This window comes from Astatotilapia calliptera, chromosome 4 (assembly GCF_900246225.1).
Source record: "Astatotilapia calliptera chromosome 4, fAstCal1.2, whole genome shotgun sequence".
NCBI classification, from domain to species: Eukaryota; Metazoa; Chordata; class Actinopteri; order Cichliformes; family Cichlidae; genus Astatotilapia; species Astatotilapia calliptera.
Window position 1 is genome coordinate 28,093,931 of NC_039305.1, and position 23,831 is coordinate 28,117,761.

At 40.7% G+C, this 23,831-nt stretch overlaps 2 protein-coding genes across 10 annotated transcripts in view; both read left to right on the forward strand.

Annotated features, from left to right (window-relative positions):
• Positions 1-11,496, forward strand: part of hoxb3a (homeobox B3a) — a 37,656-nt gene extending 26,160 nt beyond the window's left edge. For 8 of the 9 annotated variants that reach the window (XM_026165918.1, XM_026165926.1, XM_026165921.1 and 5 more), the window contains 2 exons: positions 3,910-4,619; positions 7,655-11,496. In XM_026165918.1, coding sequence (XP_026021703.1) covers positions 4,031-4,619; positions 7,655-8,526 — 1,461 coding nt within the window. In that variant the 5' untranslated portion in view covers positions 3,910-4,030 and the 3' untranslated portion in view covers positions 8,527-11,496. Of the gene's footprint in view, positions 1-108; positions 586-3,909; positions 4,620-7,654 lie in introns of those variants that run through there. The other variant, XM_026165925.1, reaches the window with a different exon arrangement.
• A 3,133-nt stretch (positions 11,497-14,629) lies between these two features.
• Positions 14,630-19,871, forward strand: hoxb2a (homeobox B2a). Its single transcript, XM_026165935.1, has 2 exons — positions 14,630-16,993; positions 18,343-19,871. The coding sequence occupies exons 1-2, from the start codon at positions 16,510-16,512 to the stop codon at positions 19,158-19,160; spliced, it is 1,302 nt and encodes a 433-aa protein (XP_026021720.1). The 5' UTR covers positions 14,630-16,509; the 3' UTR covers positions 19,161-19,871.
• Positions 19,872-23,831: the final 3,960 nt, after the last annotated feature.

A 23,831-nucleotide genomic window follows, 5' to 3' on the forward strand; every position in this document is an offset into this window, starting at 1 on the left:
CTAAAAGAGAAAGAAATTTGAGGCCATTGTTATCAGCCAGAAGCGGTGCAGGCAGCGCTGGCGCTGGGGTGGAGGGTGGGTGGGGTGGGGGGGATGGGGGGAGGCGGGGGGTAGCAGGCATGCTCCCCGGTAAGCTCGTTCAGCTCATGCCCTAACTAGCCTGCCTGTAGCCTGCACCGAGCCCGTCTGTTAATTCTTCCCGCACACTGAGCCCCCGCCGATAGTCTTGGATCCCTCCGACTCTCTCATCCGCCAGTCGTTCATGCCACAAGGTGTCCTGTTCGCGCAGCCCGGTCTGCCGCTGCTGGGGCTTCAGGAGGTGTTGTTGAAGTGGTGGTCGCGAGCAGCCGTGCTAGTCTCGAGACAGCACCGGAGGAGTAGCGGGGTTTGCGGAGAGGAGAGAGGAGAGGAGGAGGAGGAGGAGGAAGAAGAAGAGGAGAGCAAAACGGACGACCAAACGAGCGGATTTGTTATTTAATTATCTGTTATTGTTGATTACCAACTGAACGCGTGCGAGGACTAATCTATGATGCGGTGCTGTTGGGTCCGTGCCGGACTGGACTGGGATCACCGGTGCTAAGGCAGGTAAGGAACATCATCGGCGGGCAAGCAGGCCAGCGCGAGCTCAAACAACAAGCCAGAAATACATAGTGTGTTTGCTCGCTGTGCAGTTTGTGGACGCGGAGTGGCTGGCTCAGTGATTTATGGCCTGTATGACTTCAATCCCGGTTCAAGAAGAGTTCACAATGCTTTAAACTGCCGTAGCTACCCGCCACAAGCAACCCCCCTTTTTCTTTCGACCGTCCATCTCTGTCCTTTTCTGTTCAGCTTTTTCCGTCCTCATCTCTTCCACTACGCTTTCCACGCCTCTTCCTCACTTAAATTATATTTAGGAGCGATGGCCGGCTGTTTTTCTGTAATGGGTGATGCACTTTTCTCGTTCAATTTTTGTCCCTCCACAGGCTCCTGTTTTATTATCATTTGGGTATATGGGATGCATTTTAATTATTCCTAAAATATTTTGATGGTGTAATTTTAATCACACATGAATATTTAGCGCCTTTAGCGATTTCAGTCTAAAATGAGACCGTGAACATAGCAACAATAGCTCAGATATGGCCAATTCTTTATTGTTTGTCGTTTAGAGTCTGTATAATTGGCCTCTCTCTCTCTCTCTCTCTCTCTCTCTCTCTCTCTCTCTCTCTCTCTCTCTCTCTCTCTGTTAATGGGATAAAGAATACGTGGATTGTCCAAGTTAATGCATTCTCTCTGTCTCACTGTCTACATAGCTCTTCATGGCAGACGCCATTTGTAATTTTATATCCCAGGATAAAACACAGACACTGGACACCAAGGCCGACCCGCCTCCTCTCTACCCCCCCACACCACTTCTCTTCCCTCTCCCCCTCTCTATCTCCCTCTCTGTGTTGTTTTTGTTTGGGTGGCTGTTTCTCTGTCAGTGTAAGTGGATTATTCAGGCAGGCGTCTAGCAAAGTTGGTGATTGTATTAAGCTGTAGCACTACAAGCCAGGGGCAGAGACATTACGTGTCCCGTTTAATGGCGAAACAGCGATATGATTTAATAACATATTCCTCCTACACTCACTGCCATGCCCCCCCACTCCCCCCCACCCGCCTCCATCTTTCTCCCTCTGTCGTTGGGACTATTCCTTAGAGTAAATAATTAGGATTCCAGGTTGTCTACTAGAAAGATAAATGGGTGACATGTGTGACGTGCTGAGAGCCGGAGAAAGGCTGGACTATTTGATTTTGAGAAAAAAATGGGAACACATTTTAAAATAGTTGAAAAGTGAATTATATTATTTTAGCACAATTTTACCAATCTATAAAGTTATTGGTGACTGAACTGCGATTTCTTGGTGTTACTGGTAGAAGACAGATATCAATAAAACAAATTTGATGGTTTTTGTTGTTATCACGCTGATAGCATTACTATCTCCAATTCCTTCTTCTAGTATCTTAAGTTATGTTGGCGGTATATCATTCAGGCCTGTTCTTTATATATACCGTGTGCAGAACCATCAGTAGGCTATATGAAGTAGACTTCGATACACACAATCCTATTTTCGGTGCAGCTTTCATGAAGCTCGGGCCTGGTATCTGTCATTCTAATGTATCGTCTTACCTTCGCACGTGCTTCAGCAAATTCTTTTCTTTTTGTTTTTTTTTTTTTTTAACCTTATTTTTTTCTATACATTTCTCCTAAACGAGATCCACTATAGCAGGACTAATACAAAAATATCTTCGACATTAGAGCGAAATAAAAGAGATGGCTAATAATAGTGAGCCGTTGTTGCAATATGGAGCCGGGAGCCAGGCTAAAATACTGGTAGGGTTAACTTGGAAAGCCCCAGTAGGCCTAGTTTTAGATGTAGCTAGTGCTAGCGCTGCTCAGCTTGTGTGTAATGGAAGAGCTGCTTCATCTCCTCTTTTCTGCGTCAGACAGTTTATCTCCACAGAAGCAACGAATGCCAGGTGTTCTCTCGTGTCTGTCAAGCCGGCCTTTTACGGCCACAGGCCCACACCAGCGGTGAGCGCAAGATACAGTGTGTGGAGGCTAACCCTGCTGTTTTTCCTTTCCTTTTTTCTCTCTTTCTCTCTTTTTAACTAAAGGCGCCGTGATTGAGCATTCTGACAGCTTAACCCTCATGGGTTGTTGACTAGTGAAATTTCTGCCGGGAGCCTCCTTTCTTTCTTGTCTTGTCTTTTTTTTTTTTTTTTTTGCAAAAAACAATATAAATCGTATATTGTTGAGCGCAATTACATTTTATAATATGTTTCCATTTACTGTTTACCTCACGATAAATCAATCAATAAATCAGTAAATACATAAAACATTACTTGTATACTGAGATCCGAGTTCTAACCTATACTTCACCTTTTAAATACTTTTCGTCATCAGTAATATTTGTTACTTTTTTCTCCGTTTAAGATAGATAGATAGATAGATAGATAGATAGATAGATAGATAGATAGATAGATAGATAGATAGATAGATAGATAGATAGATAGATAGATAGATAGATAGATAGATAGATAGATAGATAGATAGATAGATAGATTCTTTTTTATGGGGGAAAAAACCCTGGTGAAACAAAAATCCTTTCCGCTTGGATTCCTGTGAGTGAAGACAAGTGAGGTAACAGCAGAGAGAACACAGTAAATCACAGGCGGAAAGTAGAGGTTGACAGAAATAGACTACCTACATCAGTCACAAAGGAAAATAGATATGGGCCGTGTCCACTGCCGCCATTACACATAAAATGTCGTTTTCAGCCCGAATAACAGCACACTTTTGATGGTAATTCTTTATTAGGAAAACTTCAAAAATAACGAATATCTCTGGAATGTATGGAAGAAGAACCAACATATCTTAAAATTTTATGATGATGGATTTTAATTTATTCTGTTTAAAAACAAATCTAAGTAAATTGCGTAATTTTCGTTGCATAAAAACAGAAAATAATTGGTTAAAATCATAAAAAAAAATAAAAGCCATTAATCTACAACTACAGATTAATGGCTGTTATTGATAATAACAAACTATAGCAGTAATAAAAACTGCAGTTAATTACAATTTAAACAGAAATTGCAACATTAAATAACTGACCCACCCAGCAGTGTGTGTGTGTGTGTGTGTGTGTGTGTGTGTGTGTGTGTGTGTGTGTGTGTGTGTGTGTGTGTGTGTGTGTGTGCATTTGTACAAGAAAGGCTGTGCAATGAGATCAGAAGAGCGTCTGCAGGCTGTGCACTGGCCTCCAAAGGGAGGGGGATGGGGGCTGTGGAAAGAAAAGCAGTGGTTTCTATTCACGTCATGGTGCCTTTCATTCAAGGAAGATGGATTTATCTTTCTCATTTCTTTCTTTCTGTCTCTTCCTAACCTTTTAGGTCAGGTTGCAGGGGACCGTTGGAGAGACACCGTCACGTGACCCCCGGTACCAAATGGTCTTCCGGCAGTGGCTCTCAATAAGGACCGGAGCACAAGAAGACGCCGCCACTTCTCACAGAGATGCAGAAAACAACATACTACGACAACTCCTCAACACTTTTTGGTGGCTACTCATCCTACCCAGTGCAGGGGGCAGCAGTGGGAGCAGGAGCAGCCGCCAATGGCTTCGGGGGCTATGATGCCCCGGTCCCAGCGTCTCACCACCAGCCGATCTTCCAGTCGGCTACCCATCTGGATGTGGATTCATACCAGCGCTCTGCCTGCTCTTTACAGTCACTGGGCAGTAATGGTGGCCACCAGCAGCAGCAGCTAGCCAAGACCAAGGAGTTGAATGGCAGCTGCATGCGGCCCAGTCTGCCACCTGAGCACCACCCTGGCTCCCAAGTGTCCCCTCCACTTCCCCCCAACCCCAGCAACGGTAATACTGGGGCTCAGCAGCCAGGTGGCAGTACTGGGTCCTCCTCACTCTCTAAATCAGGCACCAATAAGTCATCTACTTCTTCCTCCTCTACATCATCTTCCACATCGTCTTCATCCTCTTCACTGCCGCCCAACCCAACCCTGGCCAAGCAGATTTTTCCCTGGATGAAAGAGTGTCGTCAGACGACTAAGCAGAAAAACTGTTCACCCAGCAACAACTCTGGCAATGGTGTGTTCCAATACACCTGTCTCTGTCGGTCTTTCTGTCTTTGCTTTGATTTCCCCCACAGTTACAGCACAGCCTACCTCTTTGTATCTCTCATTATTGCTTTCCCTGGCTCCCCCAGTCCTTCCTTTCCTCTTTCATTTTCCTTCCTCATTAGCATCTTTGTTCCTATTATCCCACATCCCTCTTTCCTCACCTCTCTTATCAACATCCTCTTTCCAGCATCAGATCCCCAGAGAATTTACAAGGTTTCTTAGGCTTTTATGGCAAGCCAGGTTCCCACAGGCACTAGCTGAGACAGGGACTAGTAGCCGCCTGTTCTGTTCTCTCTCTGTATCTGGTGACTGAGTTTATTGTAGTTCTAGTTAATTTTGGTAGTTAATAGTGTAGCTGGTAAGTGGAGTTTACTAAAGCCATTGATCTCTGAGTATTTTCAGTGACCAGTTCACTAACAGAATGGTTACGTAAGCTCCAGCTTTAGTTTGTTTCCATTAGTAAAAGACGCTAAAGGTCTAATGTAAAACTGTCTGGCCAATATTGAAAACTAAAAGAAGTGTTCAGTAAAATACATGAAAAGGGAGGAAAACCCATTTACTTCTATTAGCAGCAGAAAATCCATGTTCTGTGATGTGTCAAAAATGAAATGTTTGCATGCTATAGGGTTACGGTCAACACCAGTGATGAATTAGACTTAGCCCGTAGTTAAAATAAAGACTTGAAGCAGGAAGAAACAGCTGGCGTGGTTCTGTTAAGAGCAACTATACCTTTAAAAGTCAGGAAAGAAAAAGGTTGTATTTTGCTTTGTTTTGAATAGCAGACAGGTAAAAACAACATTGTGCAGTTTTACAGTCATATCCTGGAACTACTTCTTGATGAACAACAGTTGGAATTTGCATTGATCTCCTGGAACCTGTCAGGGATGGAGTTGTTAGGCTAGTCAAATTTCAATGACAAAATGTGAAGCAGTCATGAAAAAGCAATCTGTTTGTTCAGGTACATCGGCATAAATTGTAAACATTATGTTTTGAGACTTTGAAACTATATGTAATTATATGAAATATATTTAATTCCTGCAATACATCTTTACACTCTTTCAACAGAGAGAATGTATCACCTTGGCAGCCAAGACATTTTTTAGACCAAATGAATTATTTTTATTATCTAACTCTACAAAATTTGTACATAAATACAGAGAAAGTATTTTCTAATAACTAGATTAAATATTTGACAGTTTCGAAATTGATAGATAGAATTACAAGAATAACAAAAGATATATTTATTCATATTTGACTGAACTGGAAAATTTTGCAGACATTCAGAGATGACAAATACCTGGTTTTACTGGGAATTAGTGTCAAATCTTAGGAAAAGAATAATAGTTAAGCGAGTTACATAAACCTTGTTGGCAGGCTATCTTGAGATGACTTTCTTATCAAGTAAGACTAAAAACTTCTCTAAAGACATCACTAAGGTAAAAATATAGTCTATCAACATGCTGCCACAAACCTGCAACCAGTAGCTTATACCTCTCTTCATTCTTCCACCTCCTCCTCCCTATCCTGCACTTCTTTCTCCTTTCATCACTCCATGAAAATGATTTGCTTTCCGATTGCTCGCCTTTCTTCCTTCTCCTCATTTTTGTTGCTCATTGAAAAGCCACTTTAAGTAGAAAGATATTAACAGGAAGAATTTAAATGTCATGTATGATAACAGATAAATAGATTTTCAAGGAGAGGGTGAGAGAATGATGAACAGACATTTGAAATGGAAGATATTAGCATCTGGATGATAAATTTGAATACCATCAGCATGTCTGATAACGGGAAAAGAACACAGTCATTGAGGCAGACAGATATGTTATTTCATTTGGTGGTTATCATTCAGAAAAAATGAATATGAGTGTGATAATCATATTCAAAAACATTTCAGCTGACCAGACAAAAAACTGAAAAGAGATTAGACTGTTTATCAATGAAAATTTCAAACAATCATTTAGAGAGTGTCACTGCTCCAGACTAGTTACTGCTCTCATCTTTCCATCTCTGTTTATAGAAATACGATAACAAAGAAAACATAATGAATGACTGGATCTAGGTTTCCTTAAACTGTACTGTATCAGCTGTTACTAATGAGAATGCACCGCTAGCACGCACATACAAACATTTATATCAGAGGCTGCTGTGCCACACGTGCACACAAGGATGAGAGAGGTTATGTTGTTTTGAGCAACTGTATAACATAATCAAAAACTCAAGATAGGAAAAAAAAGAGGTTGAAGCTATCGGATTATCCCGTGTTACTGTTTTAGTTTAACTATCAGGTACTACAGTTTTAAAAGCACAGGAGTTCATTGCCATATGGAAAATTCTGAGCTAAAGAAAATAACTTTAGACTCAAGCTATTTCACTGTCATCACTAGTTGTCTCAGAACTTCACTGGATCCACAAATGTACTTCCTGGGAGAGAAAATGATAGGAAACAGGTCTTTATCAAATATGCATGTGTTCAATCCCTTTTCTCTAAACAACTTTCTGTTTCTATTAGAATTCACTGTTATAATGACATAAATGAGATGAGAAGTTTGACTTTTCCTGGCAAGCAAATTGAAGTGAGTGCAGGTCAACCTCAGTTCCTGCTCATGAGTCCTTGTGCTGCAGCTGGTGTTGCTGTGGGGGGTTTGTCTTTCCAGCCAAGATGCAATTTAGCTTCTCTCGGCCAGCACTGGGGCCTCCACAGCTTAATAACTGCCACTGTTATGAAGTGTTGACAACTAATATCAAGGGATTCAGTCGGCCTGCTAGACACCCCCTCTGCTTTATTAAGAACCTGAATGCTTTTAATTTCCTTCAGCATGCAGCCTGATTATGTTATATTCTCTCTACCTTTCTCGATCTCTCAGCTTTTACCTTCTTAAGATGCCAACATTCTTTTTTAAATATCCTTGGTTTCTTGCCTTTCTTCCACTGTCAACCAGGTATTTTTCTGTGGGTGGCTATGCCCTCATGTTTTCTCACATTCACTTTTTGTTCTCTTGTCAGCATCAGGAGGAGCTGAGAGTGGCAGCAGCGGGGAGAAGAGTCCAACTGGTGGCTCGTCAGCATCATCTAAGAGGGCTCGAACAGCATATACCAGTGCCCAGCTTGTTGAGCTGGAGAAGGAGTTCCATTTCAACCGGTACCTGTGCCGGCCACGACGCGTGGAAATGGCCAACCTGCTCAACCTGTCAGAACGCCAGATCAAGATTTGGTTCCAGAACCGACGCATGAAGTACAAGAAGGACCAGAAGAACAAGGGCCTGAGTTCCAGCTCTGGAGGGCCCTCACCAACAGGCTCTCCTCCTCTGCCCTTGCAGTCTTCTGCCAGCTTTCTCAATTCAATGCACCCAATGGGAGGGGGAGGTGGAGGAGGCAGCACAGGCTATGACGCGCCATCTCCACCATCCTTTGGCAAGCCCCACCAGGGAGTGTCTTACTCCATGTCCACTGCCTATTCAAATGTCCCCATGAAGGGCTGCCCCCCCCAGCAGAAGTATGGCACCCCAGAACAAGACTATGGTGATCCCCATCCCCACCATAGCCTAGTGCAGGCTAATAGTGCTGGCTATGGGACACCCACCAATATACAGGCCAGTCCAGTCTATGTGGGGGGTGCTAATTATGTGGAACCCATGCCTGGCTCAGGGCCTTCCATGTATGGGCTTAACCACCTCGGCCCCACCCCACCCCACCACCAAACCATGGACTACAATGGCGCAGGGCCCATGTCAGCTGCCAACCAGCACCATGTGGGTGGAGGGGGTCCCCCGGGTCCCTGTGACCCACCTACACACCCGACATACACCGAACTGTCGGCACACCACACCTCGACTCAGGGCAGAATCCAGGAAGCACCCAAGCTCACTCACCTGTAGCAGGTTTGGAACAAAATGACAACATACAAAAAAGTGAAGACCACATCGAACAAATCATGGCTCACAAACAGACTTACACATAGGGAGACTAGTGCTGCAGCAGGATAGCATGAGAGGCAAAAGAAGACTCACAGGGGCCGTCCAGTGGTTTGTCCTGAGCTCTGAAGTCACAAAGGGGAACAGCCAGTGTTGGGTAGTGTTCTGCCACCGCCCTGTTTTCACTGCCTTCATAAAGAGCTCCACTAAATCTGATTAAGACGAGACCTTTCAGTGCTACCTTGAAACGGCAGGTAATTTAATTTTAAAAAGACAGCAGTATCGAGTATCACAGATGAACCCAAACCTTTCATATTGTCAAATAACTTGATGAAAGGCATATCTGCATATCCAATGCTGGAAACAACAGCAGTGTATTATAATGCAAACTCTTTTTTAAAATAGATTTTTCAAACTTATTAAACTAACTAGTATAATGTCTATTGCTCTAACTTTATGTAACACAAACTTTAAGTAACACAAATTTTAAACCATATTGAATCATATTTGAATTTGGATTAAACATTTAACTTTTACTTTAGTGGTATAGTCATTTTAAAAACGAACCCATCTACACAGTATTCCACAGCCCCAGGGAAATGAGGTGTATTGTAGGGAGAGGTCAGGTGTACATTCAGTCCCCATGCTGCTCTTTGCTGCTGCAGACAATGCATATCAAGGAGCTTGTCTTATGGCAGAGATACATTGGCAGCTGTTTAGTATGACAGGATCCACGTTGAGCACCGTTGTATAGTCATTTGTCAGATTGAGACTGAAATGAAAACCACCATGTTCGCACAGAAAAAATCAGGAAGATTTGTTCAAAACAGCATAAAAAAACCCTAAAAATTTTGAATTTAAGACACTTAGCAATAAGTACAACATTATTAAAACTAATTTATTTTATAATTTAATATAATGCTTTCCCAGACTATACAGGTCTCCTGATACTGTAAAAAACTGAGAACTTAGTTATGTTTCTATTTTTAGCCTTTCAAGTAGAAAGTGGGGTGAGGAGTGATTGTGTGTGTATGTTGGGCACGTGAGCACAGCAAATTCTGGAGTAGTTTAGCTACTGTGTATTAAAAGGACTCTTTTGGAGGTAGCATTTAGTCTAAAATTGTACTTTGATACTTAATAGGACACATATATGAACGCAGCTCTCCCCCTTCTAAATGAAATGGTTGAAATTTTAATGCCCAGTTAACAAGGTGGTTAGATTTATGGTGCTGAGTTCTCTTCCCCTCCAGACAACACATGTTGTTGTCAGCCAGGTTGAGCTATGTGGAGGACTCTGTCTCTATACCAGCTTGCGAGAGAGAGAAAAGAAGGAGACAGAGTGAAATGGAGAGCAGAAATATATAGCTGGAGCTGGCAGAACACATCTTCTCCTGCAAAAACCACTCGACGGTCACTGTCCCTTTCTGGCTCCTGCTGTATAACCATCTCAGACCCAGTCTTTACTAACCCACTGTCTCTTGTCTATGGCAGCAGCACATGGGTTCAGAAGGAGGCAAAACCTCCCACAGTTCCCCAGACTACCCCCCCCCCCCCCCACCACCACCACCACCACCACCTCCACCCCCTTTCCCAACCACATACACACACATCCATCACACGGACAGCCTACCTATCGCTCGAACAGGGTTTAAGAAGCTATGAGCTCAATTGCTAAAGTACTCATCGACACACATCTGTGCTAAGCTACTTTAGCTAATCACACCTTCATGCACACACAGCAGTGCTAAGCTAGCAATGTTTCATCAACACACCTCCATAGCCAGGGTACGCCAGCTGTTGACACCTTCAAACAAACACACGAGAGGACATGGAAGAAACATTTAAAATTCCTTATTTTAGCACATTATTGACACAGGGTAAATGCGAAAGAGCAGAGAATATTATTTATTTATGTTGAGGTATATCATTGCTGTCTCTCTCTTTCTCGCTCTCTCTTTCTCTCTCTTTATCACTTTGGAAGAGTTAACTTACAATAGAGGACACCGATGCATAAAAGTCCACACTTTCTCCTGTGTTGTTTTGTTCTCACATATCTTGACTTTTAACATGGATACAGGGTATATATTTGAACAAGAAATGCATGTCCCAGAAGTCAGAGCTGCTGTGTAAAACACATTTTTAAAACTACTGGGTTTATTTGCTTGAACCATCAGTGAGTGCATACAGTGCACACAGAGCCTATGCAGTGTGGAACAAACACAAGCAGTGTGCGCTCGACTCTCTCTAAACTTGCTGATGTTTAGGAAGTGAATCCCTGGTTTTGTTTTTAAAAGTGCATGATTTACACAAAAGCTTGCCACATCTGGGCATCATTGTTGCACTTAGAGTTTACATTTTGATGGTTAAAGGTAAAAAAAAAAAAAAAAAATAATAATAATAATGAAATCTTATTTTGAAGACGAAAGGCCCTCCAATCAAAGCGTCTTTTGCCAATGTGTGTTCAAGTGAACATTCATATAAAATATTTATTTGTTATAGCCAGTTTAAAAAAAGACTTTCTGTTTTGTATGACTATTATTTATCCTTCATGTATTTATATCGAGAAAAAATACTGTACTTTTTTAGTATTTACCTGTTATGAAAGAAAAAAAAACATTGTTTCTTCTTGTCCATTGTACTAAAGTTACATTTTTTAGTTCTTGTATTTTAGAAGAAAATTAGTAGTTTTTATGTTCCTATACTGACCCTTGTACATAAATGTCCTGGCTTGTACAGGGGAAAAGGCAAGTGTGGGGATTGTTGAACCACCCATGCATAGTGGGAAAATATAGACTAACTATTAGATGGAAAAAAGAACAAGTCTTTTTGGAGAAAAAACAAGTTCTTCTTTTGTCCTTTGTAGATCCTTTTTCTTTCACTGTTGAGAGAGTTGAATGTTGAACAATTCTTTAATAAAATGTTATGTTATTCAGAGCTAGCCTCAGTGTTTTAAGAATCACAGGAGTGTAAAGCCTGATTCATGCTGTTTTGGTAAAAAAAAAAAAAAAAGACTGAAAAGTCAGGATCAGATAATGTTAAAACAAGCAGAATACTACTATCACAGTGAAGGTATCAGCAGAGAATCCTGCTCCTCTTATTTAGATTATTATGGTCAAACGAATACTGGATTTCCTTGGGTTAATATGAAATATCAAATTTACAAATAGGAGATTTGTTGCTAAGATAAAGTTACAATTGCTATGATTATATAAATATGTAGAATGTTGATTATCACAACATATTCAGTATGATTGAAAATTCTTCAACCTACTAAAACCTTTAAAGCCACCACACAAATAAGCAGTTAAAACACAAATCTTATAGATACTGACATGTGTGAAAGACATGCTTGTTATTTTACTTAGATAACGCAAACACAGTGCCTCAAAAATGTCAACACAAAAGAGGAATGGATTTTACTGGCTTTTTTCTAGATGTGCAGTATTTAGGAAAGGTGTCAAATAAAAGTAAAATTCCAAGTAAATTTGCTTTCTAATTCACTTCATACAATCGTTGTTTTAGGTGCTTTTATAAAAGATGAACTCAGAAATGTATTTATGATTAGCCTAGACTTTTTAGTTGGTTAAAGGCACTTTGTGTTGTATGTGTTAAGAGACAGTGATATGAGTGTTTGTATCATTCCATACAACAAACAGTTTTTACTAAGATTGGAGCAACAGTCCTGACCTTTTAATAGCTAAATCTTCACACAGTCTAAACAGCACTTTTGTTGGATTAGTTATAATCTCAATCAGTAAGAATTAGAAGTTAAACATTCACCATCCCATCAGTCTTTCACTGCATTCTGTAAGATTCCGTACTAAAAAGTACCATTTTTTTAAGTGAAATAAATATGCATAAAAATACTTTTAAAGATGAAAGTAAAAACATGAACTCAGAAACTCATAATAGGACTTGGTACTTGTTTCAAAAGCCTCTAGAGTGCATAATAGTGTCAAAAGGTTAAATCAGATTGAAAATTTGACTGTCAAATTTGTTAGATAGTTAGTATAGTATAGAATATATATAATGTAGATATAATATAGAAACAAATGCTGCTCATAAACCACAGATTAGGTGTGGCCGTGACTTAGTTCAAACAGCTTGTCTCTGATTCAGAGATGACCTGACTCTGGTGCCAGTAGTGAATACTGGGTCGGTGTCTGAGGATAAAGCATCACAGTCAGAAAACTTACAGAATTGTCCAAAAAAGAAAAGACCTTTAGCTTTCAGAAAACCTTCTCGCTGCTTCGCTTTGCTGTACAAACTAGAGAGAAGAAGGGCTTTATTATCTGATACCACTGTAAGAATAGGAAATGTATAAATCACCACCTATTACTCTGCTATTTAGTTGCTGTCTGGTATTAATTGCTGGGATAGCAGCAGCAGCCATCCTTTTTGCTAATATCAGGTGGTCTTAAGGTTGGGATTAATATTAAAGTACAAAACCTTTTCCTACAAAACCTGAAAAATAAGCACCAGATACTGTACTAATGTGTTTTGAGTTTTTGTTTTCTTCTGGCAGCTGTTTTTTTCTGCGGGCTCAAAAAGTTGAATAAAAGAATGAGCACCAGTCCCTTCAGTCAGATGCATTTTGGTGTCATGATCAGTTAGCTGTCCTCTGGCAGTTTGGCTTTTGACACGTGTTCAGCAGTGATTATTGTCACTAGTGGTGAAGAAAACATTCAGTTTTGGTGTGCTGAATCCAGTCATTACTGCAATGATGAAGATCACTTTATAGCAGGAAGGCATTCAGTAGCCAGGCCAAACAATTTGATTTATTTTGCTTCACTGCAGCTCTCCTTAGGTATCAGTGTTTATCCAAATTAAGTAACAATTTGGCTTGACGCAGTACCAATACTAAGAATTTTCCATTCCTTTTATGTATGTATGCATATTCTTATTTATTTAGTGTTGTTCTTACCACTTTTCCAAGGTGACGAAGAAATCTTCTGATGCTAATTTAATGCCCCCAGCTTTAAATCAAAAGACAGATAAGCGCTCTGACACCTCAGGATGTTAATCAGTCAACAGAAAATACTGGCTAGTGTGCAAAAATACTGAAATCCAGTGAGTGAAAACTCCAAACAACAGCTATAGGAACAATGAAGCTGACTAGGAGGTTGCTGGAGTTGTGCAAGCTATGTATACCCATAGAGCAATTTCAATATTTTCAACAAATCCTCTCTTAGGCATTTGTGGCTAATGCTTTCCTCTTTGAAGATTTCTCATCTTGCATGCAGCTCAGCTATGTGTCAGCTGTGTGTTTATGACTAAAAAAGCCCCGAGGACTGCGCCTCGGCTCTATCACGTGATCGACCCCCACCCCTCTTCTCTCTCTCTCTCTCTCTCTCTCTCTCTCTCTCTCTTTCCCTCTCGCACCCGCGTGCTTGGAGGGCTGAGAGCCTCATAAAACTTGAGACATAAATCAGACTCCCATAAATAATGGCCGCACTTCCCTTTACATCTCCGTTGGACTAACAGACAATAAAAACACCTATAAGCAGAGATTGGATCTAATTTATTGCCTCATAAAAACAGACGGAGAGCTCGGATCCGCTTTAGCAGCGCAGGCACTACTGAAAATCGTCCAGCTATTAGTGTAGCACACTCACAGCTACGTAAACACGCACATTTCTCCACTTAGAATCTTTTGATTTTAATGTGTTTTGTTAGACAGAAGATGTGACAAAGCCGTCATCGTGTTATCATCCAGTATTGAACTATTTGACTACAGAAATGCTATTCTGCACATAGTATTTGTACGGTCATGATTGAATTAGAAGTGTGTTTACTGTAGTATTGGTAGTATTAAAAGAAGGAAAAGTACAACAACCTGGTCATTAGTGAACTATGAAAAATTTGAAGTTACCGAGTCTTTTCTCACGTTACATGTTTAACCAGAAATTGGGCTTTAGGCCAATCAAAATCTCAAATAATATTAATGAAAAACTGTATTTGAGATAAACAAATAAAATGTTAATATTGTCAGTGGATTAACTAAAAATGTATTTTCGTAATAATCAATTGATAATAATAATCAAATAACCGATTGCCAAAAGCGTTATTAAAATAAAATAAAATAAAATAAAATAAAATAGAAATTACACGTTCCCAGCTTCAGTCGACCAATCCACGCTCTTCAGGTCTTTACTGGCATGTGGAAAAACGTTTTCTGCTCGCCACAAAATCTTCATATAAACTCCCAATTCTTTATCAAAATTTTAAAAATATGCATTCATATATATTATTAAAAAATAATTAAATTAAAAAAGAGAGAGAATGAACGCTGCTCGCTCAGCAACTTGTGTCTGCCTTGTGGGCTTGTGTTTTCCGTGCCCATACAGCCTCGGCCTACTCACTGCCTGCGCTCAATGGCGTTTCCTCCCACACACATTTCTGCCTTTTTGCTGCCTTTTTCTCTTTCTTAGAGCCTGGGGGTGAGGCAAAGCGACTTGGAAAGAAACGGGGCGGGGGGGAGCTAAGAACTTTTCAGTCTTTTATTTCAGTCATATCCATAATACGTCGAATCGAGCCCCGAAAGGAAGAGAAAGAGTGAGGGTGGATTTTTCCTTGTTATTTAGGGAGAGAGAGAGAGGCTGCTGTCAGACTCTTTGCAGCGAGAGAAAGATTGATCACCGCACTTCGTTTTCTTCCACTCGGGGCTATTCGGGCCCTCCCCAAAATATTCCCAGCTAAACAAATGACCGCTTCTTGATCTCTCGCAAAATCTACATGTGCGTCCTGTTGAGTCTAAAGGCCACTCTCACTTACAGTTACCATTTATACTGCTGCTGTATTCTTTTTATCATAAGAAGTAGAGTAGCGTTCTCTCCTTTTTCCCCAGCTGGGTGAAGCGACCTCGCTGTGAACTCTCCCTCTCCCTCTGCGTAAACACGGCGAACATTTTAACACCGTGGAGAGAGGGTGGGAGAGGAACCGTGGTATCTTGCAAGAAGAATTTTGGAGCCTCTCTGAAAAGGTTATTTTAGGGTAAGATTATATTTAGACCTTGTTTAAAGTTTCCTCCCCTCTCATACACACCACTACGTAAATGTGATATCTATTAGATATAAAAATCGCACACTTACACATCAGTAGGCTCCCCTCACTGTCTGTCCTCAAATCTAAGCTATGCTCTTGTAAACTGTTCCCTCTGCACTACCGCTGAGCACAAATCTTCATCGTCCACTCTTCGTGCGCTTCTGCGCCATCTAAAAAACTCTCAGAATGTTCTAAGCGTGACATTTCCACCCTCTGTCACACCTTCTAAGATTAATGAGCAGCGCGTTGTAAACAGGAGACATATTGTAGACGGTGCTGGCCGGCTCCATACACCTAACCGTCACCACATCACCCAGAAGACGGGGACAACATGCTCAAGAAGAGGATGCTCTATTGTTTGTGCAGCATCACCGGGCCTGGATGCGCCGGCCAGTCGCCCACACTGCGCACATGGCGAATGGCCACCGTATCGGGGCTTTTTTTCACGCCCTGTTAAAATACAACAATGGCAGCTACCCTGCGAAGTAGTATCCTGACACGACATTTGATGGAAAAAAAATAATAATGCTGCTTCCCACAGCCATCACAGCCGCCTGGCCTGGGTCCAGGATTGGCTGATTCGGATCACGTGGCCAGGAACTGGCTGCAATTTCGCCCCATAGTTCTTCAGTTTAGACTACCCAGGTCCCCACACGCTAGTAATATCACCAATATACACAATTATTATATAGCCACGGTGTTTACGCCATTGCGGTCGGGAACCTACATGTTCGTGCGTTTTTTTTCAGTTGATTTTTTTGTGAAGCCATAGTGTGTTGCGTGCGTGTGCAAGGGTGCGTGCGTGTATGTGTTTTTGTTGTTGTTTCTTCTGTTTTTATTTTTGGGGAAGGGGCTGTTCGGAGGGTATCGCCGTTTCGGGGTAAAAGCCCGTTTGAGAGAGCTATGAATTTTGAATTTGAGAGGGAGATCGGTTTCATAAACAGCCAGCCGTCCCTAGCAGAGTGCCTGACGTCCTTCCCCGCCGTCCTGGAGTCATTTCAAACTTCATCAATCAAGGAGTCGACAGTAATTCCGCCTCCCTTTGAGCACACCATCCCCAGCTTCAGCCCCTGCACAGCCAGCCAGCCGAGACCAGCTGCGAGAAGCCAGCAGAACCGGAGAGCCTCCGCCACTAATGGCCTCCAGACGCATCACGGAGCCGCCCAGCAGCCATACACGACCGGCCAGGCCCCCGCCCCGGCCACGGTCACCCCGACCGGCCCGATTGCCCACGAGTTCCCCTGGATGAAGGAGAAGAAATCATACAAGAAGTGCCCCAAGCCAGGGAGCAACTCCAGCGGTACCGGATCCATCATCCCCCCCGCCTCATCCTCCCCGTCGTCAACTGCCTCTGGGTACGCTTCGGCGGGCATCGAGTCACCCACAGGTCGGTATGGTGGGATGCCGGGTAACAGCGTGTATAGCTGCATGCATGTGTGTGGTAGTGAGTAAGAGAGTGTGCAGCATGTTCTGTTCTTTTTTTACTCGCATCACATTTCCAACAGTTATTACACCCTGCGTGGATATACTTGAATGACATTGTCTTTTCCCTCCTCCGTGTGTGTTTGTGTGTGTTTTGTGCAGCGCTGTGTCAACAGGGAAGCCATATCTAGACCACTGCATTATGCTGCAGTGCTTTGCACACTCTTTCATCATGCATTAAACAACCCATTAACGTCTTACAGATAATCCTTGTCAGTGCGGATCAATACGTGCACGCCAGCCATACTGAGGGCAGATCTTTTACATAGGCACTAAATAATTTCAGAACTTTCGAGAATCGAAAATGTATTAATTCCATGTATAATTATTTGTCTTGCGTAAAAACACACACGGGAGTTTTTTTATTTCTCTTCTTTTTTTTTAAATTTCATGTTCATCGCTTACATATTTGCTATAGCATATATCGCTTTCAACCTTCTTGGACGATGTGCAGTAGCAGCATGGTCATGTTATTATAGATTCATAACACAAATGAGAAGGTCGCCATGTTGGATGGAGGTGGGAAAAAATAATGGCGAGATAAGGACAAAATACGTTTGGGTGTGGAGGTGGTGGTGGGGGGTGTAGGTTTCGTCCCCACAGGAAACGCACTGCACACTATCTGATTTTGTGGGATTCAGGTTATTTCTATCTCTCACACTGAACTCTCTAACAGTCAATGCATTTTTCAAAATAAATAAATAATTTTGCAAATAAATAAGTAAGCAAACAAACAAATCGATGAAATAATGAAAGAAAGAAATTCCAGTTTTCCATTCTTATCCCCACACATTTAGAAATCTACCTCGTATCAATTTTAATGGGAATTTCTCGGCAAATTTTCTGCCTTCTTTTCTGAAGTACGAAAAAATCAAATCGAGCTTTCAGTTGTGTTTCTGACAAATACCGCCACATTCGTCTAAAAAAAATTCCCACATTTCCACACGCATTTCCTTCTAGCTCCGTGATTTATTCGTGTTCCTCTCTGATCACAGAATGCAGAATCTCATAGCCCTCGCTGATTTACAAGACACAGAAGCACACTTTCATTGATGACATAGTTATCTTTCACTCTTCTGAGTGACGGTTGCTACTATAAGTGGAAGGTATATTTTTTAAAATATTAGTATTAGTTCTTTTTTTATTACAGGCGAGGAGCCAAGGTGAGCTCGGCGACGAAGTAGCGTATTTCTTGCAGGAAAAATAAATAAATATATATATGGGGTTTCATTTATTGTCTTTGTTCCTGTCCAGACCCGAGTCAGGCGGGCCTAGACGCTGGAGGAGCAGGCTCCCGCCGGCTGCGCACCGCCTACACCAACACGCAGCTGCTGGAGCTGGAGAAAGAGTTCCACTTCAACAAGTACCTGTGCCGGCCCAGGAGAGTAGAGATTGCCGCCCTGTTGGATCTAACCGAACGGCAGGTGAAAGTTTGGTTCCAAAACCGGCGGATGAAACATAAGCGGCAAAACACGCACGGGAGCGGAGGAAGCCATGAATCCAGCGACACGGGAGGCTTTGAGCCGCTCGAAGGCGCTGACGCCTCCTCCCCGTATTCAAGCCAGCCTCTGGAAGCATCTGGCACAGGGGAGACTGCCTCGGAGGGAGAGCCGGGAGGCGGCAATCCATCTTCGGCCGCCTACGCTAATGACAGCGGGGACAATGCACAGCCCACACCAGAGGAGGGAGACCGTTTGAGTATCCCCGAGCAGCCACCGCTGTTTACGGCATCGGGGTGCTCTGACTCTGCGACGGCTCGTCACTCTCCGCCGGCGTTGGCGGTCACCAACTCTGCTGACAACCCGGGCCTGATGCAGCTGAGCGAATCCGTGCCTGGATTAACAGCAGCTCCCGAGCAGCAGGACTCCTCAATTACACCCACAGCTTCATCTGCTCCTTCTGCCGTATCTTCATCGTCCACCCTACCCGACCTCACCTTCTTCGCCGGGGACCCCTGCCTGTCACCCAGCCTGCAGAGCACCCTGGACAGCCCTGTGGATTTCTCAGAAGAGGACTTCGATCTGTTCACAAGCACACTGTGCACCATAGACCTGCAGCACCTCAACTTCTGAGACCTCGACACAAATTGAAAGTAGGGTCAAATAAAAGCGAGTGGGGCAGTGGGCAGAGGGGCCTGCGTTAATGAGAAATCCAGCAGAGGACACAACACTTATTTATTTAACAGAAATAAAAGAATATTAAAGCTTTTCGGCAACATTCCTGAAACCTTTCTCCATTAAAATATGTTTTTTTTTTTACATATTCTTCTTGCTTTTTTGGAGGGCATCATAGTTTCAAAGAAATCCAATTAATTTTTCACTTTAAAACATCGAAAGGATTTTTTTTTCCCCTCCTTTGAAAATATGACAATATGTGGATGTATTTTTTGTACTTCACTTTCTCGGTTTGGAATTTTTTTTTTTATTATTATTTATTTATTTCTTCTTTTTTTTGGGGGGGGGGGGGTGTAAATCAATCCTTATGAGTTTGTGGATTTGTTTCCTCTAGTTCATCCTGGTGCAGCTTCATGGATTCTTAAAAGCTTCTCAGGAACTGTTCACGGAGTCTGTAGGCGCAGATATCTGGACCGTTTTGACAAAATCCAAATGGGACAATGAATGAATGAATTCTCTCTTTGAACGGCACGACGCAGAGAGAGGGAAGCCCTGCTGATGACCGGAGGTTTAAACACTAGTTTATTTATTGAGATTCTTTAATAGTGAAAATCCAAATTATTTATTGTACATATATTTTCATAGTGGAATAACAATAATAATAAAAACACAAACATTTATACTGTGCCCCATGTTTTTTTTTATAGTCTCTGAATTTATAAATTAGCACATTTACGTGTGTAACCCTAACACATAGTATGGATTAATTTATTTGACAACACTAAATAGGTTAGAACGTTTTTAGACCAGCAACCTACAAAATTAATTTTTTACAACACAATTTTTTACTTGTTTATTTATTACAACTATTTTTAATTATTTGTATTTTTATATATAAAGCCTATATACATGCTGTGTTTTTTGCACGGATACTTTATACATTATAACCACCTCCAAAGCAATTGAATCCAATACACTTTTCAAATTTCTCATTTCAATTCCAGTTTCAATTTATTTATTTTTTATTAGATAAGGATTAAATAATTGACCTGTTAAAATTCCTAAAATGCTTGTTTAGTTTTTCCAACTTAAAGACTATAGCCTAGGAAACTATGTATAGCTAGTGTGTTTACATGGAGATAACCTTGATAAATGGGAGCAAAATAACACATTTTCCGGAGCTCCTTGCCTTCATCAGGTGTTAGCTCAGCACGGCTAGCTCTCTGAGTACAAGCTAAGGGTTAGCACAGCGTGGCCCTCCTCCACCATCACCACCACCACCAGCAGCAGCTATTATTACAAAGTAGCAACAACAGCAGTGCTAAAAAACAATGTAGCCTTTTTTACTGACAGTGAGTGGAAGAATAGCAAGGCTCACCTGCTGCTGTAGTATGTAAACATGGAAGTTAATCCCTGATTGGCGTCCTTTTATTAAAATGTGAATGTGAAGTTAACCATGAGTGTGTCTGCCATTAGTGTGTGCGTGATTGCAAAGCTGCTCCTCCTCCCGCGGAGTCAAAATGGCGCTGAAGACAAAGCAGGATGTGAACAATAAGCAGTAGCAGCCATTACAGGATGATCAGCTCAGTGTGACAGGCAGGATGTTTGTGTGAGGACAGCGAGCAGAAAGGACAGAAGAAACATTTTATATTTATTTTAACAAAGGATTATGGTTGACTGTTCCCATCTTATAAGGAAAAAAAGTAGAGTATAAGATGATAATGGCAACAAACTAAAAAAAAAAGCTTTATAATTATTTGAATGTAAAAAACAAAGCATATCATACATACATACATATATATACATATATAAAAATTGTAAAAAAAAAAAGAAAGAAAAAAAGAGCTGCATTCTATTACACAATAATAATAATGTATAAAAGTTATAATCTGATAATAAAATGTATTAGTTGCTAACATAATTAAAAAGTCCAAAATATAAATATGTTGTACCAAATTTAAACCATTTTTGGCTTATTTATTTGAAACAATAAACTGCACAGATCAAAACTGTCCTGTTCATGCTTGCCTGTGGGTATGAGCTGTATTTCTTTGTCATTAGAAGAATATAAAAATTTTCAGAATCAAATTTTTTAAAAATCCGGTGTCAGATTTTACTTTTCATACAGGGCATGTGCCCAAGTTAACGGGCATTGATGTCCATTATTAACCTGCCACAGTCAGTAAAGAACATTTCACATTAACATCTTACCATCAGCACATTTGTTACACTTGGGCACCAGTGGCCTTGACTCTAGGTTTAAATAAAGTAGATCTTTTGGTGAGTTTTAACCCTTGACTTAACTCCTATTGGTGAGCTGTATTGTTTTTCTGTTTTTTCTTTCTTCTTTGGTTATATTTACTTTGATAGCATATACTCTCTACCCCATGCACGATTCATATATATATATATATATATATATATATATATATATATATATATATATATATATATATATATATATATATATATATATATATATATATACCTAAAATTCACCATAAAAAATAACAGGAAATGGTATAGCGTGTAACCATCAGCAAAAAGACAACACTGTTTTCACAGTGTCTTAGTAATGACAAAATAAACAGAGACAGAAGCAAGTGAAGTCTATGCATGTAAGTACAAGTTGTAAAATGGATAGATGTATAAGAGTGATTCCCATGGGAACCAGCAGGTACAACAAACACCATTTTTCTAACAATAGTGTTGGGTGAAGACACTGACACTGGTATCAAAATGTTCTGCATCAGCTATCCAAATTGTTCTTAAAACTCTGCTGAATGACATACTGATCTGAGTAGCAATTGTGTTTTCACTTTCTGTAACCGCAAACTGCAATGTCACATGCTGAAATTATTTTGCAAATATGATAAGATGACAAAATATGATGAGGGGGAAGATGTAGGGGTTATTACAATGTCGTTACACAGTCAATATCCACCTCAACATCACCACATCCAAACACCATATCCTTTATTTTTAAATTAAAACAAAAGTCTCAGTTAAGGAATCTGACACTTATATAGCACTTTTATATTCTAACTGAGCACTCAAATTGTTCTTTTAAAAAATAAATTAATATTTAATATTTAATATTTATTGGCTAACGTCATTCCATTCCAACAGGACTCCATTAGAGCCTTACCTAGATAAATATAAACACCTTTACAAAAGTCTCCCTTCTTCTTTCATTCAGTTCCAGTATGCTGTTAAATTGTAAAGAGTTTGTCTATATAATATCCGACCAGATGCATTGGTTTAGATTATAGAGAGGAAGAATCAGACACTGCAGCCATGCTTCAAATTACAAATTATAACAAATTATCCCAAAATACAGATGTTTAGAATGTGCATAACGTTTTGGACATGGGAACATATCCTGTGTGTCTGTGTGTGAACAGATGACACATGCACATTTTAGCAGGTTACCTGAAAAATAGACAGAAGCAGCTTAATAGATGGACTGACCCTTACAGTCCATAGTTCTTATTTGATCATACTGAACTCTCAAGCCCTTTTGAACGTCCATAGATATCCACAGGAATGCAAGATAATTTAGTTTCTAATGCTCAGAAATTGCCCAGAGCAGAACGTCTACATGTGTCACCACTAATACCCAAACACAGTTCCATGCCTGTGCCCTGCAGCAGCACATAGGAAGAAACACTTGTTGCGCTAGAATAGAGCCATGAGGAATATGACTGACTGAAGGCACTGTGAATTTAATTTTACTGCTTTGCTGTTTTAAACAAACCCTTTTAATACCAATGCTAAAAATTCTGCTATACTTCTTAAGACACTCAGCTAGAATTCATATTGTTTAATTTAAAGCTGTGGTAAAAGCTTTTCGATTGAGCAATTGCTTAACCCTCTGAGGTCTAGAAGCACTGTCATCTATAATGACTCCAACCCCAACTCTAAACATATCCCTAGGAAATCAGAAAAAAATTAAATGTCATTTTAATAAATTGTTCTCCCTTGTCTTGGAAATCAACAAGCAAAGAAAATAATCACTCTGACACAAATCTCAAATTATCCACACTGTTGGATCTGTTTTCTGTGATAAAGAGTTTGCGCAGGGTTAGGGTTAACATCTGTGATGACTTAGACCTTAGATGGGTAAAAGAACATTTCCAAGAAAATCCTTTGGTCTCTTTGTTTTGTTAGTGTTTAAGGAAAAACTAACATTAAAACAGTCCCGACTTGAAAAATGGCAAAAAAAAAAAAATCATATTTTGCATGGTTGAATCTTAACAAGGTTCCAAGTAGCGCTTTAAGCACACAACAATAAGAAACTGGAGTGAGATAAAACATTTTTTTGAACATGCAATTTATTGAAAACAATAATAATTTTACAGCTGGTCAAACGTTTAGGAACACACCTCCAAAAAACCCATGCCTTCCCCCCACCCACCCAGAAATCAAAGCTCCAAACATGAACTCATTAATGACTAGCTCCACCATTATTGTTAATCACTTCAAAAATTAATTGCAGCATCAGTGATGCAAGCGTTTCCATGAGCTGAGTGGGAACATTTCTCCAAGTGGTGAAGACGGCAGCACGAAAGGTATCCACTGTTTGGAACTTTTTGTCCAATTTTGTAAACCTCCCTTGCCATCCATCCC

What these genes read in the sequence shown, in the direction of transcription:
- hoxb2a (XM_026165935.1), top strand. Translation starts at nt 16,510, where the DNA reads ATGAATTTTGAATTTGAGAGGGAGATCGGTTTCATAAACAGCCAGCCG. An exon ending in GGGCATCGAGTCACCCACAG is followed by an intron (nt 16,994 to 18,342) that starts GTCGGTATGGTG and finishes GTTCCTGTCCAG; the next exon opens with ACCCGAGTCAGGCGGGCCTA.